Raw genomic sequence first — 12,688 nt, forward strand, 5'->3', positions numbered from 1 at the left:
AGAACTTTTCGAAGTGTTATCAAACTTAAAAATGTCATTGGCATGATTCGCAATTCTTTTTAAAGCGTGTACAAGAATTTAAAAAAATTTTCTAAAACACATAAAAAATTTTTATTCAAGTTTTTAAAAAGCTTAAACTTTTTGAATTTTTGTCTAATCGAAAAATTTAACTGGCGTAGTTTCTAAATATATTTGATATCTAGTGATGAATTCAAATGAAATTTTCTAATCTTTTAGAAAAATATTTATTTTTTATTTTTCTGAACATTTTCAAAACATTCAAAAGTATATAACTTTTATAATTGTCATCGAAATAAAAATTTTTTTTTGGATAATTTGCAAGTGTTTTACCCATCTATAAGAAACTTAGACAAAATATTTTAAATTGAAAAAACAATTTGAATTAAAAAAAATTTTTTTTTTAATTTTGAAAATGTTCTAAATTTTTTAAATTTTGGTTGGAAATATCTGCTTAACGAACTTAGCCTTTATTATGGAAACCTTAGGAAATGTATCAAAGGCTGACTTGATTATATAAAACCTTCAAAAGTAGAGTGGCTACAAAATTCAGGTAACCATATATGCAGACATACAGACATACATAAATGCAGCCATACAGACATACAGACATACAAACATACATACAGGAATGCAGGCATACATGCATACAGGCATGAAGACATAAAAACATACAGGCATGCAGACATAAAAACATACAGTCATACATGCATACAGGTATACATACAGACAGACATACATACGCATTTTGCAAATTCACAAAAATTATCACTTATTTAAACAATTTAGTAGTCTTACTTCAAATTTAGAGTTGCACTGTTTTTCAAAGTAAACGCTTAATTGTTTTTTTTTAATCAATCAAGAATATTTTCCTAATGGATTTTTGCTATGAAGAATTTGGAAATTCGCAAGAATTATTAGGTATTTAAACAATTTTCACCAAAAATGCCAAGCCTGGCTATGATTTATCAAAAAGGCTACATTTTCATTAGGAATTAACTAAGAATATATTTTCGATGACTCTTTGCTATGATACATTACAAATTTGCAGGAATTTATTATCATTTAAAAAAATTTGATAAACAAATGCAGAGTTTGACTGTTTTCCAAATTGTATGTTGAATTTTTGTAATTTACTACAAATATCTTTCCAATTATTTTTTTCTGTGATAATTTGGAAATTAACCAGAATTATTAAGTATTTAAACAATTTTCACAAAAAATGCAGAGTCTGGCTATAATCAAGAAGGCTACATTTTTGCACGGAATTATTTAATAATATCTTTCCGATGACTCTTTGCCATGACAATTTATAAATTGACAACAATGATTAATTATTTAAACAATCGTTCTTAAAAAATAGGTATTTCACGTTAATCTTGTATCCCTTTTTAATAATTTCATTGAATTAATAAAATTAAAATAATTATTTAAAAAAATCAAAACTTTCCCCCTAATTGTATAATTTTTTGTTATTCAATCCAAAATTTGACTACCGTTTTTCCTTTATGATAATAAATTTAATTTAAATTTTCAAACTGAAAGATTTAAAGAGTGTTTAAATTAGTTCTGTTTGAAGTTTTGATTTAATAACCTTACACTTTTTTCATTGCTTTCAATTTTTTTATTATCTCTAAATAATTATTTTGAAAATTGCTTGATCTTATTTTTTATCAAAATTTTGATACTGTATAGCATCATAGGATATTTTGGCCTTTTCTCTTACTCAGGAAGAAGCTGGTGGTTTTTAGTGACTTGAGTTCAATTACTACTTGTAAAAACTTCTGAAACAAATAAAATAAAAACACCTCTATCATTTTATTCCAGGCAACTTGTCTAGACTCTTATCCAACATTTTTAAAACATGAATTACGAATTTTAAACATTAAAATAAATTTAGGTGCGACATTGACAATAACATAAATTTCCCTCTTTTTCAAGCGCTGTTCTCTGCTAGTTTTGAAAATGTGAACCAGTGTTTTCCGAAAATATAGTGAATCCGGGAGCTGTTTACAGTTCTGCGAGGAAATGGTATAAATAAAGTGTAACGAGTGCGAAGGCAGCTAAAAGTTTTCAAGAAAAGCTTTGTACCCACGTGCTAAAGGATTGCCAGAGTTTCGCGTTATAAACACACCCATATATATAAAAATACATAAAGATTTAGAAACGTCTTTTCTTTGTATGAAGCGTCTTATCCGAGAGTAAACAGAAAACTGTATTTTTCACCCCGTCGAAGTTTCCTCCTGTTCGTTAGCTTTCGACGAGGGTCCATGGATTTGATTTCCTCCGACCCCTTATTTCACAATCGTGGGTCGTGAGACTCGAATAAAAAGTGGACTGGAGGGAGGATAGGGTGTGAGAAACGATTCATCCGGAGGGACCGGAAAGAGGGAAATAGAGATACTGCAGAGACAACCAGGAAATTGAGTGGCTGTTATTTGTAATTACTACAGGAGTTCGCCATAGCGTCGAGTCGTAATCTTTCGCAAAGAAGGTGCCTGATGAACCATCCTTTGTACCCAAGATGGATCTATACAGATTTATATAATTTTGAATAGTCCGAGCAGGAAAATCCACTGATGAAGATGAATTTTCTTGAACATTAGGAAGAATACATTTTTTTTATACTTGCCTCAAAAGTGGCGAAAGATAATAATGAATGATGAATTTTTAACTGAATAGTTACATTTGCAAGACAAACAGACAAATTATTTTGAAGATGGTTGAATTTTTAACAAAAAAGTTTACTTTAAACAGGAGATATATCTTTTTTAACCAAAAGGATAACTTTGATTATATAGTCACATTTTTCACAAAATAATTTAATTTTCAATAATTAAACAGATAAGTTTTTAGTCTAAAAAATTACTTTAACAACGAAAAATTTTAACTGGTTGCATTGCATGAAAAAAAGATAAGTTTTCAACAAAATAGTTCAATCCTCAAAGAAATGAAGAATTTTCTAGAAAAAAAAACGAATTTTCAACAAAACACAGACTTTCTTCACCTGATAGGAAAATTTCTAGTCACGTAGATTAGTTTTCTAGCAAAAAAAAAATTTTAACAACATACGTAAATTTGCAGCTACAAGAGAAAAGCTTGAATAAAGATTGGAATAGTTTACTTATAGAATAAACCAGAATAGAATAAAAGTTTAAATTGAAAAATTTATATCTCAACAAAATACATTCTCAACTACTTGAATTGGACGAGAAAACATCCATTTTTATCAAATCTCTCAGAATAATACAATATACAAAATTTTGGTCCAGTAATCTGCAAATATAAATCTCATTTCTTAATACTATACACTGATCAAAAAAACACCATCTCCTAATTAATATACATTAATTTCAAACGGAAAGAGAAAAGTTCTCAATCAAAAATAAAATATTTGAATTTTCAGTTGCAAAAAATTACTTTTAACAACAAGAATGTATCAACTGGTTTAATTTTACTAAGAAGACGAATTTTCAAGAAAATAGTCGAATCCTTAACCAAACAGATCAGTTTCTAACAAAGATGAAAAATTTTCTTTCCAAAAAGACAAATTTTTAACAGAAAAATTGAGTTTTCAAGCTGAAAAAGTTAAATATTTTAGAAAGTAGTTGACTTTTAAACCGGAGAAAATGAATTTTCAACCAGAAATTTATATCTTAAACAATGAAAATGAATTTCCAACCAAATAAGACGACTATTTAATAAATTATTTGAATTTGGAACCAAAAAGATAAGTTGTTGACAAGCAAGATTAAGTTTCGATCCGGAAATACGATTTTTCATCAAAAAAGTCAATTTCCCACTAATTAGTTGAACGTTTGAATTAATTAATTAATTTGTCGCGTATAGTTTAATTTTTAAGCAGCCACGTGAATTTCGAACATGCAAGTTTATTTTAATCAAATATTTTAATTTCCTACCAAATTTTTTAATCTTCAAGTAAAAAATCTGATTTTTTACAAAAAAACTTACATTTTCTACTCCAAGATATACATTTCAAACTAAAATTATGGAATAAAATGCAACTAATTTTCAACAAAATAGTTAAATTTTCAAATTAAAGAGATAAATATTTAACCAAACACATGAATTTTCAACAAACATGCTTAAATTTCTACCCGAAAATTTAATTTTCAATAAAAATTCAATTTTCTACCAATTATTTAAATTTTCACATTAATATAATTTAATCAGTAACAAGAAAGTTGAATTTTCTACTAAGATAGTGAATTATCAACCAAAAATGTAAACTTTCATCATAAAAGTGTATTTTGCACGAAAAAGTTTTATTTTCTACCAAATTGTCAAATTCTCTCTTGAAAAAGATGAATTTCCCAGAAAAAATTTAATTTTTAACCCAAAAATATGAGTTTTCGACTGAAATTCCTAATGTTCAAGTAAAAATTCTGATTTAAAATGCAAAATAGTTGAATTAAAACAAATCGTTCAATTTTCAACCAGAGAAATAAATGTTCAACTACTGTCTTCAATCTTACAAAATAAATTACTGTTCGAAAAGAGATTTCAAAGTTCAACCAAATAGTATATGTTTAAACAAAAAGATGATTAAAAAAATATGTATCGTTATTTTCGCTAATCAAGACGAATTTTAAATAAAATACATGAACCTTGAACCAACTTTGAACCAAGGATAGATGGATTTTCTTATTTATTTCTTACTGAAACGAAAAAAGTAGAAAAAGGAAGAAAGCGTAAAAGTTTCTGGAAAACAGAGAAAGAAGAAGATTTTAAAAAAATAAGGAATAGAGGAAAGAGTGCGAAGTCTCAAATATATTATCTAGCCGTACTTGTTGATACGACTCTCGCTCTCCCTCAACTTTTCAACGTAATTTATGGACAACCCCTAATGTAGTGTCCGAGCGCCTAACTTCCCTAACATAGAATCAAGCTTGACTCCGCTAGACGGCAGAACATTACTGCCCTTCATCAATGACCCAGCTGTACCCCAGCATTACCCCGTTTCACTTATTACCTGCAATGATTTTGAGGACCAGTTTTATTTTTTTTTGTGTAACCGCCTGAGCCACTGAGGCTTATTCTTATTAATCCTAGTATCAGTATTTTAGTTCCACAGTTGAAATTCTTAGTTTAATTAATAACTTATTGTTCAAATCTGATTATTACAGAAATAACATGCCCACCGCCTGTGGTGCCGAGAAGTGGAAGGATCATCGAGCACGTGAACACTTCCAGTAAAAAAAAAGGGAAATCACGCAACAAGGTTGGCTCCCTAGTAAGATTTGCCTGTCTTCCTGGACACCAACTACTGGGAGAGGCGTCTATCATTTGCACCGAAAATGGAACGTGGTCTCACCAACCTCCAGTCTGTAAGTCATAGGTTAGCGTATTCTAAGCTCAGGGTGGCCGTTATAATAAAAAAATAAAAAAATTTCCGGATTTTTCCCGGTTAGCAAACATTTTTCACGTTCAATGAAATTTAAAAAATCGAACACTAAATCCAAAAATTGTTCCATTCCGCGTTATCATTTTTAATGCTTTAAATTGAAGAATCAATCAATGAATTTAAGAAGGTTGAAAATTATACCATTTAAAGCAATTTTAAATTCTCATTCCAGCTCATAATTTGTTAAAAATTGAAAATTTCTTGCTAAAATGCGCAATTTTATTGCTATTCGAAAAAATTCCTGTTTGAATCCAAAATTTGAATTCTTTTCAAGAATTCTCCATTTCAAATAATTCTAAGAATTATAATTTTTTGTAAAATTCCCTTTACCTATTCATAATTTCATTATTTTGTTTTTGAAAATACCTCGTTTCAAAACAAAACAATAATTCTATTAACAAAGTCACTGTTTCTGCTAGCAATTTACGTAAATTATAACAATCCAGTTCCAATTGAGAATTGATTAAAAATGTTAAATTCATTTTTTAAATTCGGAATTTTAAAACTTTTCGAAAATTTGCCGTTTTAACTAAGAATTAGAAGTATTGTAAAATTTCCTGTTCCAGTTCAAGATTTTAATTTTTTTCAACTCAGAATTGGTTAAATTTGGAAAATTCCCTGCAAATCCCTGAAAATCCCCTGAAAATTCCCCAGAATTAAAATTCATTGTAAAACATTCGTGTTCTAATTCAGAATTTTGTTTCTTTTCGAAAATTTGCAGTACTAGCTCGGAATTTGTTAAGATTCGAAAATTCCTTGGTTCCAAATCAAAATTATTATTATTCTGGATAAATTTCAGCTCCAGCTATAAATGTTATTATTCTTTTAAATCCTGTTCAAATTCTTAAAAAGCTTCTAAATTTAATAGGCGTTCAAGTGTTATTTATACCATCAAAATGCAACAATTTGACTTACAAATTAAATTTTGTTAAATAAAACAATTAAAGTGTAACATTTAAAGTTTAGTTTTCTTTGTTTAGTTGTGAAAATTTAATGAACTTTTTTTCTTAATTGAAAATTTTCAAATTTCATGGTAAAAAATGAAATATTTTCGACTGCAATTTAATAAAAGCCTTTAATTATTCATACAGGGTGTCTAAAAAGTCCCGGGACAGTTGGATATTTCCTCAGGTAAAATATTTTTCGAAAAAGTGTAGGTCATTCCTGAAGTAAATTTCAACGAGGAATTCAACAGTGACCTTCATTTTTACCTTGAAGTTGACCTTCATAGCTTTTTGAAGGTCAACTTCGTTTTTTCAAATGGAAACCCCCTTTTTTAGAAATGCAATCGATAGAGCGAAAAATTCTACGTTCAGGTACCTACCCAAGTCATAGGTCAATTGTAACGTTTAAGGTCAGTTAGAGGTTATTTGAAATTAACAAAATTTTCCAAGAGGTCAGTGTAATTCCTGAAGTAAATTTCAGCGAGGAATTCAATGGTGACCTTCATTTTGACCTTGAAGTAGACCTTCATGACTTTTTGAAGGTCAACTTTGTTTTTTTTTAAATATACCCTCCCCCCTTTTTTTACACCTGCAATCGACATAGCGGAAAATTCTACGTTCAGGTACGTACCCAAGTCATAGGTCTGTTGTAAAATTTAAAGTCAGAGGTTATTTGATATTAACAAAGTTTTCCAAGAGGTCGGTGCAATTCCTGAAGTAAATTTCAACGAGAAATTTATTGGTGAGCTCTGTATTGATCTTGGTGATGATCTTCAAGGTTTTTTCAAGGGTTTTTTAAAGCAGTTTACGTTTACGTTTAGCATTACCCAGGAACAACGACGTGGACGTAGTAAATTCTGTTCCCTTTGGGGTGCTTGATTAGCGTGAGTCCCCTAGCCTCTCACACTTCAGTGAAGATGTTCGAACTAAAAACCTTTAGTTTCTTGACAAAAAGCTATGCGGTTGTAAAAATGAGTTGCAGGATTACAAATCATCTCCCTATCAATCGAAGTAGACTGTTGCAGAATCCGATTTTGCAATTGGTCTAAGATTTGCGGTTGCGTTGAGTATACTTTGCTCTTTAAATAATCCCAAAGAAAATAGTTAAGAGACGTCAGATCGGAAGATCTAGCAGGCGACTCGATTTCACCCCTTCTTCCAATCCATCTTTGAAGGAACTGACTATCTAAATATGCTCGAACCTCTCTACCGTAATGAGCCGCTGCTCCGTCCTGCTGGAACCAAATATTTTGAAAATTATCGCCTGTAATCTCCAATATTCTTGATACAATTTGGTTTCTGAGAAGCTCTTCATTTGCACGGGCATTGAGATTACCATCGATGAAGAAAAGGCCTATCAGTGTATCATTCAAGATACCGGCCCAAACATTAATCTTTTGTGGATATTGTGTGTCCATCATAATTTCACAAAATTCAACCCGTCGATCAGGATCGTCTTCATTGAGCTCTTGTAACAGATGAACTTTGTAAGGATGAAAATTAATCCCTTTTAAAATATTTTGCACTGTCTTAGGAGCAACGTCACGCTCATCATGAGCTCTACGTAAACTAAGGTGTAGATTTTCAACAAATGTTTGGGCTATGTCCATCTGCATCTCCTCAGATCCTGCAGATTTTGGCCGACCAGTTCCCTGAAGGTCCTTGATAGATTCATGATTCATAAAGCGCCTTAGAGTTGTTTTAATTATTGATTTTGAGACAGGATTTAACCCTACTCAATTACGAAAAGTGCGATTAAAAAGCAAACAAACTTGATCATAAGATCGAACTCGATCTTCCAACCACTCATCATTAATACAGATACCCTCTCTCGTTCCGAAAGTTTAGCTTGCGCCATAATAATCTTTTAGCGAAAGATAGTAAGTATGTACTCGTAATACGTAAATTTAGTTTCGATTCGTAATATTCGTATGGAAAAACGGTATAGGACTTATGGTATCGCCTTAGGTATTGACTTAGGAATCGAAAAAACGTATAGGACTGTATAACTCTTCGGGGAGGAACGGAACTCTCACCAGAACACCTGGAACTTTTAATGAAAAATTTCCTTGGGTTCGTACCTGAACGTAGAATTTCTCGCTCTATCGATTGCAGATGTAAAAAAGGGGGTTTCCATTTAAAAAAACAAAGTTGACCTTCAAAAAGCTATGAAGGTCAACTCCAAGGTCTAAATGAAGGTCAATATTTAATTGCTCGTTGAAATTTACTTCAGGAATGACCTTCACTTTTTTGAAAAGTATTTTACCTGAGGAAATATCCAACCGTCCCGGGACTTTTTAGACACCCGTATATCATTTTTAATTTATTAAGAGATTTAAAATAATTTATAAAGTTTTAATGGGGCGATCACACTTGTTTAAGACTTTCCAATTGAAAAAAGTTTAATTTTTAACGTTACAATATGGAAATTCTAAAATTGTGAACTGATGCCGAATTGTTTTGTACAATCAGTTATTATTTATTCTAAAATATTAACGTGAATGCAATTTCAAAAATCATTTATGCATTTATATTCACAGTTGACGAATTTTTTTTCTAAAAATTTCTAAAATTTCTGGTCAAAAAATAAATTCACGGTCAAATTACGGTTTTTCCTGGTCTCATAAAATCCCCGGTCATTTCCCTGTTTTTCCGGTCTCCCGTTCTAGCGGCCACCCTGCAAACTACTTCCAGTGCACAGTATCCAAAACAGATGTACAATGGCAATGTAAATTTTTAAAAATGTATTAAATTTGTTATAAGCAAATAAGTAAATGAAAGTAGTTTCGTGGGGATTGGCGGCGATTCGGCACTTGATTCGCACTAAATTTGAAAAATTTAAGGACAAAAAGAGTTGTTTATTTAAATTAATAAAAGTTGATGAATAATTTTTTATTTTAAAAGCAATTTTTATTAACAAATATCTATGTCAGGTATTTTGAAATGAATAAATAAAGTTTTTTATGGAATCAAATATATATGATTTGGAAATAAAATCAAAGTATCATATTTTGTCACCAAATAAAATTTAATAATTGTTCAAACTACCTTAATTACAAATCCACTATTTGGGTCCTTTTTAAAGTACAAACTTTACTTTTTCGAGGCAATTAAATGCTAATAACTAACGTATAAATTTTGAGTAGCATTTTGATGACACTAAACAATTCTTTGTTGTATACAACAATTGTTTAAACAAATTGTTATAATTTTGTGGACGTATAAATAAAGTACCGCTTTTTTCACGGAATTAACAGCCATTTATTTGGCAATAATTTTCTGCAATAAAGCGATAACATCTCATAATTGTTTAACCAAACTTAATTAACAAATGCATTGTTTGCCTATTTTTTAACATTAAAAATTGTTTTTCTTGTAATCAACTGTGTACAACTGTTTTTAATAGTGCAATAATGATCCACTATATTTATTTTTATTAACAATTTAATTTACGTAACCATACACGGTATATAAGATTTTTACGAATATTTCACTGGTTGGGATATTATTATTGAATCAAACCAATTATAGGTCGTATTCATACAAATATTGACTTATTGCATAACCTCTTATTCTCTCCTAATCTGTACATGTCAAGTTTGACAACTGATTTCGTAAAGCGAGAAAGACCATTGCTTCAGGTTATTTTCAAAATAAACTTATAGATTCCGTTAACCAAAAAAGAAAGTCAAGTAGTTATTAGGTTTTAAAAATAAATCATCAATTTTTATGAACTCTTGGAAAGGAATTAGTATTAAGTAATTTTAATTATATTCCACAAGAAAAAAATGTAGGTTTACAAATGCAATAGCCGAAAAAAAATCTGTTTACTACATTGTCAATAAAACTAAAAATTGTGAATCGTTATCGAACTATCAAAAAAGTTAAAAATGCGTTATTAACAGTTGATTAAACACATACAAAAAACAGTTTAAATGCTGAAAAATATTCAAATAATGCATTTGTTAATTAATTTTAGTAAAATAATTATCCAATTTTATCGATTCATAACCAAAAATCATTGCTAAATAACTGGCTGTCAATTCCGTGAAAAGGAGGATAATCTATTTATAAATACATAAAATGATAATACTTTATTTTAACAATTGTTGTTTATAATAAAAATAAGTTAACTGTCATTAAAATGTTCTTAAAATTTTAGATGTTAGTTACTTACAACTAAATGTATTGAAAAATCAAGTTTATACCTCCAAAAATAGGCAAATCGTTATTTTGTTAATTAAGGTAGTTTAAACGATTATAAAACTTTATTCGGTGACCAAATATGAGACTTGGTCTTATTTCCAAGTAATGTATGGTCGATTACACAGAAAAAACTTTATTTACTCCATTAAAAATACATGATATGTATATTTGATTATAAAAATTGCTTTTAAAATTACAAATTATTTATTGACTTTGATTAGTTTAACTATAAAACTCTTTTTTTCCGTAAATTGTTCAAATTTAATGCAAATGAAGTAACAAATCGCCGCTTATACACGTGAAACCATTTTCATTCATTCATTTGTTTATAAAAAATTCAATAAAATTTTTAACACTTGCATTGCTATTATGCATCTTTTCTGGATTATTTCTTGCAGTTCTCTAGGTATTTTTGAATGAATCAAAGCATTTTAAAAACTTGGTATAATTCAAAAGTCAATAAAAAAAAAATTAACAAAAATTGAAAAATCGGCAATGACAGTTCGATTCGAAATTTTATTGGTTTTCATTGGAAGAGAAATGGTTAAAATCGGATAATAATTGTATTCTGAAAATAAATTCATGTACAGAGGTTTTTATTATCCCACTGTTTGAAACATATATAAATACATACTTCGGACACACTACACTTTTTTTTAGAGCAATTAGACTATTTTGCTACTATTTCAAAAAAATGAAACCAAAGATGCTATTTTCTCAAAATTATCCGCTGATGTCACTAATTCTTTACTTTTGAACTGCCAAAAAGATATAAATTTTCATTAATGATATCTTATGTTAGTCCAAATCTTATTTGATTATTTTTCAATTTATATATTTATTTTTTTCAAAATTTTCGAACCTAGTAGTTAAATTTTTAAGTACAAATAGGAAAGTGAATTTCAACAAAAAAATGAGTAGTTGAATTTTCACCTAAAAGAATTATATTGAAATAAAAACACTAATCCTTTACAAATCAGGTTAATTTTGCATCAAATCGTTGAATTCTATACTGAATTGGTGAGTTTTTAAGCCAAAAGGACAAATTTTCTATAAGATATTTAAATTTTTAATTTTAAAATTTTAATTTTCTTGAAAACAGTGGAATTTCAATCCTAGAATCTGAATTTTAAAACAAAAAACTATGTAGTTTAACTTTAAAATAAGCACTTAATTTTTTGCCCTGAAAAATATATTTGCAGCGAAAAAGGTAATAATTGATATTTCAAAATAAAAAAGAGCGGAATTTGAAATATAAAAAACCTAGACTTAACTGAAAAATACGACTTTTCAATAAAATATTAGAATCCTCAAATAAAATGAATTAATCAACCAAGAAGATGCATTTTTAAACAAAAAAGTTTGACCACATTCATAAATTGTTAACCAAATAGTTGAATTTTCTACCAAATTGTTGATTCTTCTATAAACCCGTTAAATTTTAGACTCAAAAATACCAATTTTCAACAAAAAAGTTAATTTTGAACTGAAACAGATTAGGCTTTAACCGAAAAGTTACATTTTCATTCAAAAAGGTAAAATTTCTGCAGAGAGATATGAATTTTCGAACCAAAAATATGTTTTTTCTTTAAATTGGTCGAATTGTTCGTAAAAAAAGATGAACTTTCTCATAAAACTCTTTTGGTTATTTTACAAAAAAATTTAAAAACTAAATAAAAAATGCGGATCGACAACTTTGTTTGAAATTTCATCAGCCTTTTTGGAAATTTTGTGCGTCCAGATCTGTCAATATTTGGGGGCTGTACGTTATTTTGAACCAAAGAAATTGGTTTTTCCGTTTTTCTCGTTTTAAAGATTCTTTTTCATTTGTCCTCCTTGATGAAGCATATGCAGCCTATTAAAATTTAATTGATTAATATTTGACCAAATCTTAATTTTTCTCAGCCGGTATAAACGGCACATATTGAGAGGAAATATATTTTTTCTTGTTCAAAAACGTCTTAAGCCTTCAATTTTTCATTGTTTTTCATTTATTTTCAAATTTAACTGAACACAATTTTTGTAAGGGAGATTTGCAGCCACTATCTTTATATTAAATTGACCATGAACAATTGTTCTTAGTTATTATAAAATT

The 12,688-nt window shown here is 28.8% G+C and overlaps 1 protein-coding gene across 1 annotated transcript in view; it reads left to right on the plus strand.

Moving 5' to 3' along the window:
- The window catches only part of LOC117177087 (locomotion-related protein Hikaru genki), a 530,094-nt gene that overhangs the window by 505,128 nt on the left and 12,278 nt on the right, over positions 1-12,688 (plus strand). The window contains exon 8 of the mRNA XM_033367576.1: positions 5,166-5,366. Coding sequence (XP_033223467.1) covers positions 5,166-5,366 — 201 coding nt within the window. The remainder of the gene's footprint in view (positions 1-5,165; positions 5,367-12,688) is intronic.

Source organism: Belonocnema kinseyi, chromosome 7, assembly GCF_010883055.1.
Source record: "Belonocnema kinseyi isolate 2016_QV_RU_SX_M_011 chromosome 7, B_treatae_v1, whole genome shotgun sequence".
Taxonomy (NCBI): domain Eukaryota; kingdom Metazoa; phylum Arthropoda; class Insecta; order Hymenoptera; family Cynipidae; genus Belonocnema; species Belonocnema kinseyi.